We start from the raw sequence: 19980 nt of genomic DNA, 5'->3' as shown, positions 1-19980 counted from the left end.
AGGAGACTTGGCTTTGGGTGGTGAACACACAATACAATATGCAGATGATGTATTACAGAATTCTATATTTGAAACCTATAACATTTTATTAACCAATGTCACCTAATAAATCCAACAATTTTTTAAAAAGCCACTCAGTTGAAAAAAGAGCCACTACACATCAACATTGTGCTGGATAAAAGAAACCTTGAACAAAGACCATATCCTATATACTTTCACTTTCACGAGATTCTGGAACAGGAGAAACTGACTGGGGGAGCCGTGAGAACAGTGGCTGCCTCTGGGGCAAGAAGTTAGGAATGGTGACTGCCTGGAGGTGGCCTGAAAGGGTTCTGGGGTGATGGCAATGTTCATTACCTGTAGGGGTTTGTGTTAAGAAACTGCATAAATTTGACAAAACTCACTGAATGATAAATTTGATGTTTGTGCATTTTACTGTATGTTATGTTTACCTCAAAAAGACAAAAAACTTTAAATCTTGAAATTTGTTAATGATATGCATGGTGAAGTGTCTGGGAGGAATGCACTGATTTTGTAAATTTCTGAATTTTGAGGACAGCGAGGGTGAGGACTTAGAGAAAATGAAGAAAACATGACTGAAAAAAGAAGACAGAATCTTTGTTATGTAGTGATAGAAAGTTTAGCAGTCCTGGTGTCTGCACTTTCATGAAATGTAGTAAATATCTCAAATGCTGTGGGTTATCTAGTGAAGAAGATCCAAATATTGTTGAAGGTGTCACCTGACTTCTTCCTGTGGCTTAGAGTATAAATCCAAAAGGAGAGAGTTCAATTAAAAGAAGGGTTATCAAAGAAGTCATGAGTATGGCTGCAAATCCGTTTGTTAAGACCTCAGGAAGACCTTGGGGTACTATTTAGCCACATAAGATGAGCTCTGTAAAGAAATTAAAGGTTTGCCCCACAGATTTTCTCAAACATGTGTCCAGCAAGCTTAAGGGGTTTTGTTCCTTAGTTCCCCTGACAGGTAGAGAAGAGCTTGTCTGGAAAAGACCTGTGGCCGTGGCTGTGGCAGTGTTGTGAGGCACCCCTGTGGAGGGGCTCACATGGTGGGGGACTGAGGCCTGCCTACAGTGAGGACCCCCCAATCCCTGCCCACAACCCAACTGGCACCCGAGGAGAGATGCAGAGCCAGAGGAACCAGGCTAAGTCATGCCTGTCAGATATGAGCAAGTATGAGGTAACAAATTTTTTGTTTTAAGCTACTAACTTCTGCGTCAATTTGTTTTATAACAGATTGCTATAAAGAGGGACAGAATTGAGACTAGCGTGGAAACAAAGAAGGTAAATAAGAGAGTGGATAGCACATAGTCTTTTCACTTAAAATCATCAAGAGTAATCTTAAAACGTGGGGGAGATATCAAGTCATCAGTGTTGAAATAGGAAATAGTAAGAAAATACAACAGTAGAGAAAGGTGAATAAGGAGAAAAAGAGGTAAGTACCCTTGCTGAAGATTCCTTTATAAACCAAGGAGATACACAAAAGGCTAGCCTAAGACAAAAGAAGCACAGTGTGGTCTTTGAGGGGGAAAGGATGGGTCATGGAATCACGAAGGGACACTGACATCATGGAGGCATCAGTGAAAAGTCACGAAATCCCTCCTAAGAGATTATATTCCGTCAGGGAACCATAATTACAAAGTCACTAGGGCTGGCTCTGAAATAACTGATGTTGAGGAAGGAAGAGGGTGATGCAATCTCCAGGAGTAGGAGAACTCATCATTTATTTTGGAAAGAGTATCTGGAAAAACAAGAACTGCTGGCAAATCTTTATACTTACATTATTAAGTAGGCCAAGGATGATTATTTAGATGTGAAATGGTTGCTAGAGATGATGTAGTTGCACGGGTAAAAAACTTTTATAAAGTTATAAATCTGGGGCTTGAAATGTTGGACAGATGAGAAGCACGGGCTCAGTAATGAAAATGGGAGGCCAGCTGTGGCACAGGAGGGAGTACTGTCTAATGAGACAGGGTCTCACCTGGTGAAATCGAAGCCTAAGTGTATGCTAGAGCTGGCAGCATGATGGCAGGCAGTTCCCATGAAAGCACAAAGCCCCCTCAAAATACAAAGAATGGCAAAGTGACTAAGCTGATTTAAAAATTTAGAAATTTAAATAGAGCATACAATCTTTTTCTTTTGATTCTGGAAAACTGTAATTACTGTTAAAAAACATATCCAGTCACATCTACCAAATGAGTCAATTGCCTAGCACTGTGCTAGGTACTGTAGTGAACACAAATGCCCCCAAGGTGCTGATTAACTAGTTGGACACTCAAGCTGTACGTGCATAAACATCTAGCAGAAGATTCAAGAAAGGACGGTCTGTCTGGCATGAAAGTCATCCGTGGGGGTGGTAAGATGGAGCCCAGAGGGAGAAGGTAGGGAGCCACAGAGGAGCCAATGGGCTGTCAGGCAGAGGAAGAGACACCCCAGCTCAGGTGGTTGTCTCAGTCGGGGGAATGCTCAGGTGGGGAAACCTTGCCAGGAGGTGGACTGAGGAGGGACAGTGGATCTCCAGGGTCTGAAAGACCTCGGCAGGCAGCAGTGTCAGGGAGCTGATGACTGGGACACAAATCATTGAGAGGGAAAGAGTGGTGAGAAAACTGGAATACTGTTACAGTCACTCAGTCCTTCATTTCACAAATAATAAGCATCAATTCAGGGCAAGATTCTGTGCCAGGTGCTGTGGAGATGCAGATAACGTTTTCACCGAGTTGTAGAGCCAGGTGGGGGGCTAAATGGTTAACACTCATGAGGCAGGACTCAGGAGACTCCTTTGTAAATTCTCTGGCAAGGGAAATGAGAAGAGGCTTGAAGGAAGGAGTTAGGGCATTTTATATCTACCTAGGTCTTGAATTCTTTAAAGCGATTTGAAAGCAAAAAAAAAAAAAATTAGAGCAAGAGGAAGATAGATAAAATGGGCCATAAAATAAGCCTTTGTAATTTTTTGTACTTAGAAGAAAATAGCAATGGCATGTGATCAATGAAGCACATGAGGACCTGGTGAATCCAATGTTTCAAAGTTGAAAGAGAAAAGACAGGTGAAAAGGGAAGCGGAAGTAGCAGCATCTTTAGCTCCTGGCACAGAGCCATCCAAGTGGGCCATGACCCCAAGAACCCAGCTCTCTGAGTTTCAGGTAATTTGTCAAATGAGACACCTTGTATTTCATAGGGTAGATGTGAGGATTATGTGAGTCACAGTGCTCTGCACATTGCTTGTATTAAATGTCTAATAAGTGGCCTTTATTGTTGAAAAGTGAGTCACGGAAAGATAGGTGAATGCTCAAGAAATGAAGAACATATTTAACTTTTTCCTTTTTTCCCCTGCCATGTATCTTAACATGACAGTTGTGGGAAAGGAAGAGGCAAAGAAGCAGCAGCTAAAAACAGCAAGTTTAGCAACATAGATGGCTCCATTAGTGAAAAGACGGGACAGATACAGCCATGGGCAAACTTATCAATGCAAACTTCTTTTATCAATGAGTCCAGAAAACATGAGCAGCAAGCAAGAAGAATATCAAAGGAAAAAGTAAAGAAAAAAAAAGCCAAATGAGGTACGAAGACTATTTGGAAACAAGTTCTGCAGGAAGGTTATGGCCATGGCATAGTCAGTGCGATGTAGAGAAAAATCAAACCCCACCTTTCTGAAAGCTAAGAATGGTGACCTGTAGGTCTTTGAAAGAATGGTTAAAAGTAACACTGACATAGGGCCTTTGGGCAAAAACTTTAATGGCCGGAGAGAAAACCAAGATGACTACACATAAAATATCTTTCTGCCTTCCTCCTTCTGTGAAGAAAAAAATAAGGGAGACTTGAAGTATGTATTTCACTATAATCATTAACACTTCAGTGTTTACTCTTTTTGCTAATCATTATGCAAAGTGCTTTATGAGTATTAATCATTTAGTACTCACTGCAACTTTATAAGAAAATACAATTACTATCATCATTTTACCAGTAAGGAGACTGAAGCTCAGAGAGTTTAATTTCTTTAAGTCTTCACATCTTATAGGTAGGTAACCACTATGCCATCTGCTTCACAAACTGGTCACACACTTTGGGTAGAGTCACCCTCTAGTGGAAAGACTTTAGGGCCACTTACAACAAGACAACAAATCATTATTACAAAGATGGTAACTTTGGGTTGACAGTAGATAGTCCCTTAAAAATCAAAGATGGGGAGTTTAGGGTCAAGATGGCAGTGCAAGTAAATGTGGTATTGGCTTCCTTCCACAGCCACATCAAATTTATAACCAAACTACAGAACAGCCATCATTTACAACTGCTTGAAATGTAGCTGAACAGAAGTCCAACAGGACTAAAGACACAGAGAAGAAGACACTGAGCCTGAGAAGAGGGGCAAGGATGCCAACAGGCTGGTCCCACATTCATGTGAGGCAGCTAAAAATTGGGAGGGATGTCTTTGCTGCAGAAGTCTGCTGGGAAACCAGGGGCGCCAACCCCACACCTGAACTCCTAACCCAGGATTCCAGTGCTGGGAAGAGAAGACACCATAACTTCTGGTTATGAAAACCAGCAGGGATTGTAGCTAAGTGAGAGAAGGTTTTTGGAGTCCCAGACAGTTTTTCTTACAGGGCCCCAGCATGGACTTACTCAGACTCACTTGCTCTGAGCTCCAGTGCAAGGGCAGGAGCATGAAAGATGTCAGGACAAATGGCAAGGAGCTGAATTGTTTGCCTTCAGGATGAGAGCTGAAGGGGTAGCTTTCTCTCAGACAGAGGTGTAGGCAGAGGTCTTTGTTCCTTTGCTGAGCCCTCCCTACACAGAGCCTGCCTATGGGTGACATATGTGTCTCCTTCAACCTGCCTAACACTGTTGACCTGCCCTGGTGATTCCCTGAGATCCTGCCCCACCCAATGTTCAGGCCCACCCAAGCGTTTCTAATGACTTTTCCATGTTTTGGTTCATGTTGCTGACTTTTCTAAAACTTCTTAAATAAGGAACATCTGTCCTCTGTGTACCCTGTACATTTGTTAAATGGCTCCAGGCCCAGCACTAGCAGCAGCCAAATTTGGTTCATAGCTTGGCTTTTCCTAGGCACCTCCAAGTCCAACACACATAGCATCCACCTGCGGACTGCTTTGTAGCTCATGCCAGGTGGCCCCTGCCAGGGTATAGGTAGCAGCTGACCTTGGCCTAAATTCCCAGGAGGCTCCAGAGCCAGTATACCAAGTGGACATCTTCAGACCATGCCAAAGCACCATGCTACCACCTCCATCAGTGACGTACCCAAGGAGTGAACTTGGCAGGGAACCTGAGCCCTGTTAAAGTGAGTTCTTCTTTGTGGGGTCAGCTCCTGCACAGCAGACTCTCCATTGTGGTCTCAGGCTGTCCTCACAGCCCATCAGCCTGGGGGTAAACTCCTCCCATCGATGTGCTTAAAGAAATCCAGGCTCAACTACAATAGGGTGCACATAACCCACGTTGGGGGCACATTTGGAATGTCCATCTCAGGTGATTGGGGAGTCTACATCTCTGGGCTCTACAGGACACCTAGTACATAAGGGCATTCAACCAGGACTTGGAGATGTAGTAACTCTACCTAATACTTAGAAATGAACACAGTGAGGCAGCCAAAATGAGGAGAAAAAGAAACATGTCCCAAATGAAAGAACAGAACAAAACTCTAGAAAAAACTAACAAAATTTAGACAAGCAATCTAACAGATGCAGAGTTCAAAAGACTGGTTATAAGAATGCTCAGTGATCTTAGGGGAGGAGTACAGGAACACAGTGAGAACTTCAACAAAGAGATAGGAAACATAAAAGTGGGGATAGAAAACATAGAGAAGGAACCAGTCAGAAACGAAGAGCATAAATGAAGAGCATACTAACTGAAATAAAGAATACATTACAGGGACTCAACAGTGGAGTAGATGATATAAAGGATCAAATCAATGATTTGGAAAATAAGGAAGTAGAAAATACCCTTTCAGAACAGCAAAAGAAAAAAGAATTAAAAAAATGAAGATAGTGTAAGGATCCTATGGGACAACTTCAAGTGTACCAACATTTACATCATGGGGGACCCATAAGGAGAAGGGGGAGCAAGAAATAGAATAAATTCAAACTGTATCAAAAAATTAAATGTTAGACCTGAAACCATAAAAATCCTAGAAGAAAATATAGGCAGCAAATCTCAGGTAATGCTCATAGAAATTTTTTTGTGGGATATATCTCTCCAGGCACAGGGGAACAAAAGAAAAAAGAAACAAATGGGACTACATCAAACTGAAGTTTTTGCATTGCAGAGGAAAACATCAACAAAATAAAATGACAACCCACAGAATGAGAGAACATATTTGCCAGTACATCTGATAAGGAGTTAATATCCAAAATTTATAAAGTACTTACAAAATACAACACCAAAAAAAAAACAAACCCCCAATTAAAACATAGGCAAAGGACCTGAACAAATAAATTAACAAACAAGTGTTGGAGAGGTTGCAGAGAAAAGGGAGCCCTAGTACACTGTTGGTAGGATTGCAGACCAGTACAACCACTATGGAAAACACTTTGGAATTTCCTCAGAAAACTACAAATGGAACAGCCTTTTGACCCAGCAATTCCACTACTAGGATTACATCCTAAGAACCCTGAAACACCAATCCAAAAGAACCTATGCACCCCAATGTTCATAACAGCACAATATACAATAGCCAAGTGCTGGAAGCAACCTAAGTGCCCATCAGTAAATGAGTGGATCAAAAGACTGTGGTACATTTACACAATGGAATACTATGCAGCAGAAAGAAAGAAGGAGCTCCTATACTTTATGACAGCATGGATGGAAATGGAGAGCCCTATGCTAAGTGAAATAAGCCAGGCAGTGAAAGACAAATACCATATGATCTCACCTATAAGTAGAACCCAATGAACAAAACAAACAAGCAAGCAAAATATAATCAGAGACACTGAAATTAAGAACAAACTGACATTAACCAGAGAGGAGGTGGGAGAGGATAATGGGGGTAAGGAGGGAGGGTTTTTAGGAACACCTGTAAAGGACACATGGACAAAGCCAAAGTGGGGTAGGATCAAGGGTGGGAAGTGGGGATGGCTGGAGTAGGGGGGAGAGTTGGGTAGAAAATGGAGACAACTTTACTTGAACAACAATAAAAAAAGTTAAAAAAAATACCCCAACAACAACTATTGGACATTTACACAATGGTAATGAAAAAAACAGAATAAAGAATATATATTTAAAAAATTACTTGAAAAAATATGATGGAAAACTTCCCTAACCTGGTGAAGGAAATAAACCTAAAAGTCCAGGAAGTAGCATCCCAAACAAGATGAACCTAATGAGGGCCCATATTAAGACACATCTTAATTAAAATGCCAAAAGTTAAAGACAAAGAGTGAATCTTTTAAGCAGCAAGAGAAAAGCAGTTACCTACAAGGCTATAACCGATTTCTCAACAGAAACTTTGCAGGCTGTAGGGGTTGGCAAGAAATATTCAAAGTGATGAAAAGCAAGAATCTACAACCAAGATTACTCTATTGAGCAAAGCTATCATTTAGAATGGAAGGACAGATGAAGAGCTTCCCAGACAAGAAAAAGCTAAAGGAGTTCTCACCACCAAACCAGTATTACACTCAAATGTTAAAGAGTCTTCTTTAAGAAGAAGAAAAAAGATAAAGAATATAAACAAAAATGGCAATAAAAACCTATCCATCAACAATTACTTTAAATGCAAATGGATTAAATGCTCCAATCAAAAGACACGGTGGTGCTCTGGCAGGTGGTGCAGTCGGTTGGAATGCAGCCCTGTACACCAGAAGGTGCAGGTTCCATCCTCGGACAGGGCACACACCCAGCTTGTGGGTTTGATCTCTGGTCAGGGCACACACAGGAGGCAACTGATCAATGTTTCTCTCACACTGATGTCTCTTTCTCTCTTATAAAATCAGTGAACATATTCTTGGTCGAGGATTTAAAAAAAAGATATACAGTGGTTGGATGCATAACAAGACCGTTACATATGTTTTCTACAATAGGTTCATTTTAGATAGAAACACACACACAGACTGAAAGTTACAGGATGGAAAAAGATATTTCATGGAAATGCAAACAAACAAAGCTGGGATAGCTATGCTTATACAAGACAAAATACTGCAAAACAAAGGCTATAACAGGAGACAAATAAGGACCTAGCAATTCCACTTCTGGGCATTTATCCAAAGAAACCTAAAATACTAAATGAAAAAGCCATATACATCAATATGTTTATTGAAGCATTATTTACAACAGCCCAGATATGAAAGCAACCTAAGTGTCCATTGATAGATGAAAGGGTGAACTAGTGGTGCATATACGCAATGGAACATGACTCAGCCATACAAGAGAATGAAATATTCCATTTGCAACAACATGATGGACCTAGAGAGTATTGTGCTGAGTGAAGTCAGACAAAGAAAGACAAGTACCATATGATTTCTTTTATATGTGAAATCTAAAAATAAAAATAAACAAGCAGAACAGAAACAGACTCACAGATACAGGGAACATTCTGATGGTCGCCAAATAGGAGGGGTGTTAATGGACTGGGTGAAAACAGTGAAGGGACTAAGTACAAATTGGTAATTACACAATAATTTATTGGGGTGATCACTTTGTAAGTTATATAACCTTAATGTCTAATCATGAGGCTGTACACTTCAAAGTAATATAATATTGTATGTCAACTGTAATTTAAAAATAAGAAGTGTTAAAAACAAAATAAAATGTCCAGGGAAGAAACACACATGGTAATCAATCAGGTTTGAGGGACATAGGTGGAAAAGCTGCAAACGGATATGAATAGGTAGTAGGAAGATTAAAAAGAAATAAAAGGTCACAGGCACAGGAAATAAAGTTTATCAAATGGCCGTTTGTGGTTCTGTGAAGGTGGCAGATCCTGTGATAAGAATTCATCCAATGGACCGTCGTGCCGGGTGGCATGTGGGCCTGGGAAGCTGCTGGCGGCATGGCAGGGTGCTGCCGTCATGCATTGGTGTGCGCGTGGGGGCGATACTCTTGAATATTTTTATGGAATCTCTTGTCTTTTAGGAACTGTACCTAAAAGAGTAAGACTGGATTTTTGGTGAAAATGTGACACAGAAATCTAAGATACCATTGTTGTAAAAATACATTTATATTATTAAAAAATGTATTAGGGGAAAAAATAAACCTTGCCTGTTTATAACTGGTGAAGCATGGCTTTTTCAAAGGCAGAGAAGGTAAACGTTTCCCTGGAATATGACCAACAACTGATGTTAAGGCACAGGAAATACTGTAGAGGGTAGAAGAGGGTGACTGCAGAATCTAAAAGCTGTGACTTTCCCACAGTGACTGTCACCTGTTTGGTTTTCTCTGATGGGGCAGAAACTGGAGTTGTCTCCGGCTGCATCATTTCTACGTCTCCTCCTCCTTCACCAGCTGATGCTTCTGGAAGATATAAAGTTTAAAAATTAGAAATGCCTCTCCCCTCCCCCACAATTGCTACCACTGCTAAGGACAATCTTGGTATACCACCTTTCTAGAAAGTTCTATTCCTTAGCAATTCCATCTCTAGGAAGATGTAGTTAAGAAAATGATTCGAAATGAAGATAGAGATTTCAGCACCAAGATAGCAGTCTTATTTATAAAGCCGCAAAACTGAAGATTATCCAAATGTCTAACATTAGAGAATGTTTAATTATGGAACACTCACACTCACACTTATTTTAGATATAAAATGCTTCTTTTTCAGATAAAAAAGCTGCTGCTAAGAGGTAATTATAGTTCATGAGAAATTCTTATTTTAAATTTTTAAAATCTTTCAACAAAAAGATACATTTTACTCAAAGAATTGGGAAAATAAAAGTTTTAATGGTTTTCCTGTTTATAAAGTTCTCTCGAAGAAACATGGCAACCATAAATTTATTTTCCATAATGTCATCCTGCCTTCCAGATTACAGCGGTTGCTCTCTGTAAATACATTTTTGAATCTTTGAAAGGCTTTACTCATTCCCTTTGAGTTTCTCTGTATATCTCAACGTCAGCTCAAAAGAGTATTTGATGAGTAAACATTGGTCAGAATTCATATTAAGATCCAAATTATCCCATTTGGTAGTCTTGAGTTTTTAAATGTTTGCATACCATGATGATTAATTTTGTGTCAACTTGATTGAGACTTGGGATGCCTCCAAACTTGGTCAAACGTCATTCTGGGTGTTTCTATGAGGGTGTTTCTCGAGATTAACATTTCCATGGGCATTCTGTTTTATTCCCTGGGAATAAAACATCGGATGAAAGCCTGAATCAGCTCACCTTCCTCTGAGTAAGAATACTTCCTGCTTTTGCACTTGAACTGAAACATGGGCTCTTCCTGGATCTGGAGTATGTCAGCCCAGACCTCACACTGGAACCACACCATCAGCTCTCCTGGCTCTCCAGCTTGCCAATTCATCCTGACAATTTGGGGACCTGTCAGTCTCTATAATTGCATGAACCAATTCCTTACTTTATATCTACATCCATATATATATATACATGCAGATAGATATATAGATTTCTACCTCATATTGCTTTTGTTTTCCTAGAGAACCCTGATCAATACACATACTTTCAACTATTTAGTATGAAAAAAAGAACTCTCCCCAGTGGAGTAGCAGAGTAACAGGGAATTTTTCAATGAGTGATTAAGTTGGTACTGAAAGTATTTACAGAACTTCTCCCTTTGGGGAGATAGTATTAGTAATCATATTTTCCCCTATTCTTCCTGGTAAGTACAGCTAAAAATCCTGAGCATTATATGAGTTAGCCAAAAAGTCTGTATTTTTTCTGTAAAATAAGGCACATTTTTCATTTTCACCAATAACTTTATTGATTTGGATATTTTGAGTATGTCTGCTGTCTTCCACGTGGTATAACATTGATTGTTCTCAATTGATGTCTTGATTCGATTGCTATGAACTTCACCCTGTTTACCGAACCGTGGAGCATCATCCAGCAACAAATCTCCAGCACAAAACTTTTCAAACTACTTTCGACATGTTCGATTAGTCACAGCACCTTCTCCATTCACTGCACAAATCTGTTTTTTTGCATTTCAGTTGCATTTTTATCTTTCTTGAAATAATAAAGCATAACACATGAAAAATGTTGTTTATTTTCTTCCATCTTCCATATTAAAATGGCTATACAAGAATTCACCACTTTTGAAAAGTTCTTTAAAATGAACACTTATATGACAGCTGTCACAATGTAGTCTAACAAAGTTGTTTTGAATGAAGTTAAAGACAACTAAGCACCACTAGAGACGTCTTATGGAAAAAAAACAAACGAACTTTTTGGCCAACCCAGTATATAAAACAAAACAGGAAGTCTCGGAAGGGGGTGTGACTACAGAAAACCAACAAGTAATATTCTTGTTGGGATAGAAATATTCGGTATCCTAACTGTATTCATGTCAATATCCTTATTTTGGTATTGTCCTATAGTTTGGCAAGTTGTTATCACTGAGGGAATCTTGGAAAGGGGACATGTGATCTCTTTGTATTGTTTTTAACAACTGCATGTGAATCTACAATGATTTCAAAGTCAAAAGTTCAATTAAAACAATCTTTAAAGGAAATTCATCCTCTTCTTCAGGAAGCCAAAAATTATTATGCGGAAAGGCTAAGAAGCATGTGGTTGGCTGCAGCCTGGACTACGGCAGTGTCCTGCTGCTGGCCCCCTGGCACTGCGGTCCTGACGCTGAGTCAGAAGGGCAGCTGGGTTCAGAGAGCCATAGTCAACCCAGGGAGGCCACGTGTCATCTTAAAAAAAAAGCTTGAAGGCTAGGGTAAGGTAAAATATGGGATTCCCCATTAAATTTAAGTTTCACAGAAACACTGAATAATGTTTTAGCATAGGCAAGTCTCAAATATTACATGGGGAATATCTAAATTAGTATTTACCTAAAATTCAAATTTAACGGGTTGTTGTAGATTTTTACTTGTTAAATCTGGCAATCCTACCTGGGGAATATCCTTCCCCAGAAAAGAAAACCTTCATTCGGTCCTGTGAAAATTCCTTATACTGGGTTCCATTCATGGTGTCCCCTTTCTCTTAACACCCTCCAACCCACCTTCACTGGGAATCGTTCAGGTAAGCCTTTGCTAGAACTATACAGCCCTCCTTCCTTTTGCCTCTGTACTTATACTTACTGTACCTTATAAATCAGCACATAATTTTATCCTTCCTCACAGTGTGTGGTGGTATTGCATAAATGTTTAGCTTTTTCTCCACCTCAACTGTAAACAGTTTGAGAGTTACCCATGAGTACCTCAAGTACTTGACCCACTGTTGATTACAAGTAAAAGGCACTCCTGTCTAATAACACTTTATGTACATTTCTATTACAAAAGTAATATGTATTCTCTGTAAAACATTACACCCTTACTTAAAGCTTCTATACGTTTACTAGCTTTAAAAACACTTTAAGATAAAAGGATGAAATACAAATAGGTAACTGTGAGTATGAAACCCATAAATATTTTAAAATCAAGCAATGCTCTTTAAAAATATTTTCTGAATTCTGTATTTCTCCACTGCCCAGAGTCTGAAAACTGAAGTGTACATCATCTGTATTTAAGCAATCTAGCTGAAAATAGCCCATTTTTAAAGGTATGTGACTCTTACACAACAAAGACCCATGGGAAATATTTAAAATACCTTGTTAATCAAGTGGTCTAAATATGAATTAGTTCTTGTTGCAAAAAATTATTTCATCTGCAACCTTTTAATATATAAAATGACATCATCTCATATCACCATGATTGAATATATTAGTTGTTTTTTGGTTCCAAAAGAGTAAAGTGGTTTCCTGAGTTAAGGATGCTAGTTCTGTGATTTCCATTAAGAAAATACTGAGAGAAAAGTATGGAGACCCAAGCCACCAGCCTGGGTCCAGCACCAGGTTGCTCTAGAATTGCTGGCATTTGAGGAGGCGACACCAGACCTGTACCAATCAGACCCAGTGGTTGACTGAGCCCATGGAATGGAGCCACCAAGATGGTGCCACCTAGTCTCCAAATCGCTGAGTATACTTTAAAATATTTAAGAAGATAAAAATTTGTTGAATTCTTCCAAAAAAGTCCTCAAGTACACTGTTCTTTTTAAATATACAGCAAAAAGAGCAGGCTGAAATTAAAAGGTTCCCTTCCCTCAATCCCTGTCTTTGTCCTCTTGATGAGAAATATCAAGTCCAATTTTCTAGCAATTTCCTTAAGCTTCCAAGTATTTGCTTGCATGAACCCTTTTCTAGGTTCTGGGAGGAATTCCCCCGGCAATAAATCATAGAGTCAAATTTTCTTTAAAAATTTGCAAAAGAAAGGTATTTTAACTACAATATGTTAAGACCACTGTCTATTTCCAGTCAGAATTCTCTTTTGTCACATATCCCTAGGGAGTGGTGTCGGGGTGGAAGTGAGACTTTTGGGGATACAGAGGAAGTTGGTTGAACACACATTTAGTGTGAGCGTGATGGGATATTACATGGTTCACAATCACACAGTCTGTAGTTAAGTTACTGTTAGCCGTCCTAGGGCAGGACTGCTTCAAGGAATAAACAATCCTTCCACCCTGTGCTAACAGACACCCTGCTACAAAGAGAGCGGGACCAGATGTTATGGATCAAGGACGAATGTGCCTGTTGCACTCATCCTAGAGACATGTGGGAGGTGGAAGAGAAGCCAGGTTTGGCATGCACAGAACCAGGAACTAGTCAGTGAAAAATTCTCCCAATCATCAAAAATGTAAAACTAAGCAGAAAATTTTTGTCTATTCAAAATGGAAGGTCTTTCCTGTAGGAACAGATGGTATATTTTATATAGTGTTTAAAGAAATCATATTTTTAATTTCTTATTTTGTTTAAAGATTTTATTTATTTATTTTTAGAGAGGGGAAAGGGGGGAGAATGAGAGGGAGAGAAACATCAATGTGTGGTTGCCTCTCATGTGCCCCCTCCTGGGGACCTGGCCTACAATCCAGGCATGTGCCCTGAATGGGAATTGAACTGGCGACCCTTTGTTTTGCAAGCAGGCACTCAATCCACTGAGTCATACCAGCCAGGCTAATTTCTTATTTGATGAGGTGAATAAAATAAAAATTTTCAGAATTCCTTTGTTTTCAGAAATCCAGTTGTGATTTCTTATTTAAAGTAACTTTCTCATACCTAATTTTATATCAGTAATTTTATATTTTTTCTAAGACAGAGACCCCAAATCACATAAGCTTCAAGATTCACAAACGCCTAGGTCTGCCCTGGTGAGCAACCTACTAAATCCTCTCTTATTAGTTCTCACAAAACACACAACATAAGTAAGCTCCAAAAGCCTAATGCTAAACAAAAGAAGACTGATTCAAGAGGCCACCTGATGTGTTATTCCATTTATTTAACACTCTAGTTTACTTAAAACCACAGGGACAAAAAACAGATCAGCAGTCACTGAGCACTGGAGATGGGAGATCTCTGGCAGGGTGGTGATGGAAACATTATCTAAATTGTTGTGGTGGCCACACAACTCTATGAGTTAATCAAAATGTATAAAACTGTACATGGTAAAAGGTTAATTTTATTACATGTAAATGACTTGTCAATAAACCTCACTTAAAAAATAATAGAAGCTAACTCTCATAAACAATTTGTAATGATTGCACAATATAACACGACTAGTCATTGGCAGGGTTAGGATTGGAGCCCAGGTACACTAAACCTAGAGTTCACAATCTTAATATAGCCCTGCATGAAAAGATGCCTCTTCCAGCCTAGTAATGTTTCTTTTTTAAAAATTTTGATTTTTTCAATTATAGCTGACATTGAATATTACATTAGTTTCACGTGTTCAGCATAGTGGCTAGACATTTATATAACTTATGAAGTGATCCTGGCACCATACATAATTATTACAATATTACTGACTATATTCCCTATGCTGTACTTTACATTCCTGTGACTATTTTTTAACTCCCAATTTATAGTTAATCCCTTCACATTTTTACCCAGCCTCCCAAATTCCGTTCCATCTGGCAACCATCAGTTTTTTGTCTCTGTATCTATGACTCTGTTTTTGTTTTGTTTGTTTATTTTACTTTTTAGATTCCACAAATAAGTGGAACCATGTGGTATTTTTCTTTCTCTGTCTGACTTACTTCCTTTAACATAAAACCCTCTAGGTCTATACACATTGTTGCAAATGGTAAATTTCATTTTTTATGGTCAAGTAATATTCCACTATATATGCAGGGTGGGACAAAAATAGACATAGTTATTAGTGTGCAAAACAGTTTATTCCTGTGTTACTATTTATTATCTATTGTATTGTTTTCTGTATGAACTATAACCCTACTTTTGCCTACCCCGTATGTACTACACCTTTATTCAGTTGTAATCATGTTTCCTTTTATTCCTTATTTGCCAAAATTCATTTTTATCCCTTTAAATCATGACTGTATGTTAAATTTAATGCAGTAATTTTTGTTTTTACATTTGTTAAGATGATCATATAGTCTTTTTCCTATATTCTGTTAATGTGATGTATTGTAAAGACAGGATACGATTCCTAGGATAAATCACAATGGGTCATGATTTATTTCTTTTTTAATAATTCTTTTGGAGGGGTTAGCATTTTACTTAGACTTTTTTCATCAATGTTTAACAGTGAGGATGACATAGGTTTCCTTTCTAGTACTGTTCTTTGTCTAGTTTAAGTCTTGAGGTTATATTAGAAGTTGGAAATATCTACTTGTTTTCTACCCTCTGAAATAGTATATGTAGTTGAGATTAATCTGTTCCTTGACACTTGGTAAAATCTGTCAGAAAAACAGGTAGAGTGTTTTTTCTTTTTTTAGTATATTTTATTGATTATGCTATTACAATTGCCCCATTTTTCCCTCTGGTCCCGTCTGCCTAGTACTCCCCTTCCCTCCAGCAATGTCCCCCCACCCTGCTTAGTTCATGTCCATGGGTCATACATATAAGTTCTTTGGCTTCTCCATTTCCTATACTATTCTTAACCTCCCCCTGACTATTTTGTGCCTACCAATTATGCTTTTTAATCCTTGTACCTTTTCCCTGTTCTTCCCCTTCCTCCTGATAACCCTTCAGATAATCTCCATATCTATGATTCTGTTCCTGTTCTGGTTGTTTGCTTAGTGTGTTTTTGTTTTGTAGATTCAGTTGTTGACAGTTTTGAGTTTCTTGTCATTTTAATGTTCATAGTTTTGTCTTCTTTTCCTTAAATAAATCCCTTTAGCATTTCATGTAATAATGGCTTGGTGATAATGAATTCCTTTAGTTTTACCTAGTCTGGAAAGAACTTTATCTGCCCTTTCATTCTCAATGATAGCTTTGCTGGATAGAGTAATCTTGGTTGTAGGTCCTTGCCTTTCATCACTTTGAATACTTCTTGCCTGCAAACTTTCTTTTGGGAAATTAGCTGACCGTTTTATGGGACCTTCTTTGTAGTAACTAACTGCTTTTTTCTTACTGCTTTTAAAATTCTCTTTTTATCTTTAACCTTTGGCATTTTAATTGTCTTGTTTGGGTCCAACTTGTTTGGGACTCTCTGTACTTCCTTGAATTCTATGTCTGTTTCCTTAACCAAATTAGGTAAGTTTTCTTTCATTATTTTTTCAAAAATGTTTTTAATTTCATGCTCTTCCTCTTCTCCTCCTGGCACCCCTATGGTTCAGATGTTAGCATGTTTAAAGTTGTCATATAGTTTCCTAAGCCTCTCTTTTTTTTTTTTTTTTAATTCTTGTTTCTTCTTTCTGTTCTGGTTAATATTTATTTCTTCCTTTTGTTCCAAATCATTGATTTGAACCCCAGTCTCCTTCCCTTCGCTCTTGGTTCCCTGTATATTTTTATGTCACTTAATGTGTCCTGATTTCTTCCTTTATTTTGTGGCCATATTCAGTGAGTTCTCTGAGCATCCTGATCACCAGTGTTTTGAACTCTGATAGGTTGGCTATCTCCATTTCACTTAGTTCTTTTTCTGGGGTTTTGTTCTGTTCTTTCATTTGGGCCATATTTTTTTTGCCTCACCAATTTAGCGGCCTCCCTGAGTTTGTGTCTGTGTATTAGGTAAATCTGCTTTTACTCCCTGTCTTAGTAGCATGGCCTATATAGAAAAGGAACTTGTAAATTGTGTGGGGCAGAGTCTTAGGTAATTGCCAGGGTGGGGCAATCTGCTTCACTACTTTGTGGCAGGGGGTCTGGGGCTCAGAAAGGGTCAGCGCCACTCCCTGGCTTCTGGAGGCCTGCCCTACTCTTGTCCCACTTTCAGTATGCCCCACCTCACTTACCTCCTGTATGTGACTGGTGCCCTTCCAGCTGCTACTGTGGGGTTTGTGTACCTTCTAAGCCCACAGGGCCCTTTCAAATGGTGAAAATCTGTCAGTTTCTTTGGCTGCCCTAACTCGTACTAGTTTTTACAGCCAGAGGTAATGGGGGGGTTATCTTTCTGGTGCTGGAACCCTGGGTTGTGTGGTCTGGCCTGGGGCTGGGATCACTTACTCCCAAGGTATCTCTCCCAATTTTTATTCACCACATGTGAGTGTGGGACCGTCTGTTCTGCTGTTGCTTCTACCACTTCTGTGCCTTACTGTGCCCTCTCCACCCTGGCTTCACAACTCCACTCCTCCTACCTGTCTGGGTGAATGTGGCCTCTTTAAATCCTTAGTGTTGGCCATCCATACAGCTTAACTTTCTGATGGTTCTGGGTGTTATTTGTTTTTGAGATCTGATTGTACTTCTTTCTATGGTTGTGTGAATAGGTGAAGTATGTCCACCTATGCCTTTATCTTGACCGTAAGTCCTCAGGATGTTTTGTGTGTGTATGTGGGGGCGGGGGAGTATTGTTTAACAAATGCTTCAATTTCTAATGGTTATATGATTATTCGTTTTTTTCTAGTTATTTTTCACTGGGTGATATTTTTCTAGGTAATTGGTTGTTTTCTCTAGCTTTTCAAATTCATCAGTAAGAGTTGATCATTACGTGTAGCTATGTCTCCTTTTCTTTTCTCCCATTTTTAAAATTGCATCTTCTTTTTTCTTGCTCAACCTTGGAGAAAGCTTTAAGAAAAAATAGGTTCTCTGTTTATAGATACTTTGCGTTATGTCTTCAACTTCTATTACACTCATTAATGTTGTTTACTTTCTTAAGGTTTACTCTATTAATTTCATAACATTTGAAGTTAGGTATAAGTTTTCCTTTTTCTGATATAATAAGCATTATGGTATATTAGGTGCATGCAAGTTGAGAATTGTTTAAACTTTCTGTTGGTTGAATTGTTCATTTTATTATTATGTTGTGAGCTAGTTTTTAAAAATTGTCCCTGTTTAATGTAGTTCAATTTCACTTATTGTGGGGGTATTCTGTATCTCTAGAGGTGGTCAGCTGTTCTCTGAGAAACTAGACTATACGCACTGTAAACTAATGCTGGTGACACAGCTGTACTTCAACAGTCTAAAGTGTTTTGCTAAAATTACTCATCCCTTGGAGTCAGAATGTTTTATTTGGCTGGGAGAGGCAGAGCTGGGAACTACTCTTTAAGAACCATGTTCCCAGCTCATTAAGGGACTCCCACCAGCATCACTAAGAAAGAATACAATTCCCACATTCCAAAGAACAGGACTCTGTGAAGAGTGAGCTTAGTGAAGGTCCTAAGGCCAAGCCAGCAAAACAGAATACAGGGCACTGGAGGGGAGAAGATGGGGGAGGATGGAGGGGAGGACCTATGGTCACGTTCCATCCTTTACTTCTTCTGTATACTCTTCAAAATAATTACTACAGCTATGCCATGACCAAAGAATAAGGGCTTATAATCAATTAGTCCAAACCAGAAAGTGATCATACTGTCTGCAAATGCATCTCTCATTTAATAGTTCAGAATGTCACCTCTCCCTTTATCCTTGTCATTTCTGCTTTTCTATCAAAAATCTTACTCTTTCCTGCCAAATTCAGCTCAAGTTTCACCTCCTTTGTAAAGCCATTTCTAGTGTCAGCTGCTACAGCCTGATCTACTTCCCAAAAAGGTTCTTTTCACAGGTGAGGATGTTCCTAGCAATGGATCCCGACCTGGCTTACAAAATATGTTGCCAGTTCCCACAGAAACTTTAAAGTTAGAAAATCTGGAGTAAGATGGCAAAACTCTAAATTGGAGTTGCTTTATAGTTCCTGAAACTCTGAAAGAAGATAAAATACTAAGACCAGTAAGTTCATCTCAAAAATACATGACTCAGGAAAAATGTTTCACCTTCTTTCTATGGGGAGCTTAAATGCTACAAGATTTGTGTCACCAGTTACATGTCAGCAGAATTAAATCCAGAGTGTTGTTTTTCAAAATTTTGATTTCTGGGTTAGTAATAGTTCATTTACTAATTTCTAAAAATGTACATAGGATAGCATCCTCAGGAATCAGCAGTCCACATCAGAACAATGCACCCGGAGCCACAGGGGACTGACCTCTTGTGTGAAGGCTCACACTTAAGCTTGGCTGCAGTGCCAATGGAGCGGCCTTGGATGCCAAGTATCAAGGTGCTGCAGGACCTGTCTTGTCTTTACGTTAGGACAATGCACTGGAGATCATACAGCTCTCAGAGGACAACTTTGCAGGGAGAACAGCTACCTGCATGCTGTCTATTCTGCAATAAGGCATTTTTCTTTTATCCTATCTAATTTTAGCTTAAGGAAAGAAATTAGGTAAGTCCGTTTAAGCAGCAGGACCTCAACTTCAGCCTTGAGTGTGAGAGCTCCACCCTTCTTCCTTTCTAGTTTGTTTTAAATGTTGGAACATTTATAGATAGTAGTCCTTCCTTGTTCATGGTTTTGGTTTCTACGGTTTCAGTTACTTAGGGTCAGCCATGGTCCAAAAATAAGTAATCCATAAGCGCTAAATTGTGCGCCGTTCTGAGCAGTGCTGTGAAACCTT

At 39.0% G+C, this 19980-nt stretch overlaps 1 protein-coding gene across 6 annotated transcripts in view; it reads right to left on the bottom strand.

The window, feature by feature from the left end:
* CMSS1 (cms1 ribosomal small subunit homolog) overlaps positions 1-19980 on the bottom strand; it is a 378052-nt gene that overhangs the window by 31272 nt on the left and 326800 nt on the right. For 5 of the 6 annotated variants that reach the window (XM_037160856.2, XM_053670234.1, XM_053670232.1 and 2 more), the window contains exon 2: positions 9380-9468. In XM_037160856.2, coding sequence (XP_037016751.2) covers positions 9380-9468 — 89 coding nt within the window. Of the gene's footprint in view, positions 1-9379; positions 9469-10161; positions 10282-19980 lie in introns of those variants that run through there. The other variant, XM_037160857.2, reaches the window with a different exon arrangement.

This window comes from Artibeus jamaicensis, unplaced genomic scaffold (genome assembly GCF_021234435.1).
Source record: "Artibeus jamaicensis isolate MK-2021 breed Jamaican fruit bat unplaced genomic scaffold, CSHL_Jam_final contig_558, whole genome shotgun sequence".
In the NCBI taxonomy this organism is placed as follows: domain Eukaryota; kingdom Metazoa; phylum Chordata; class Mammalia; order Chiroptera; family Phyllostomidae; genus Artibeus; species Artibeus jamaicensis.
The sequence above is the reverse complement of the archived record's forward strand: the minus strand, read 5'-3'. Positions and strand labels throughout refer to the sequence as shown.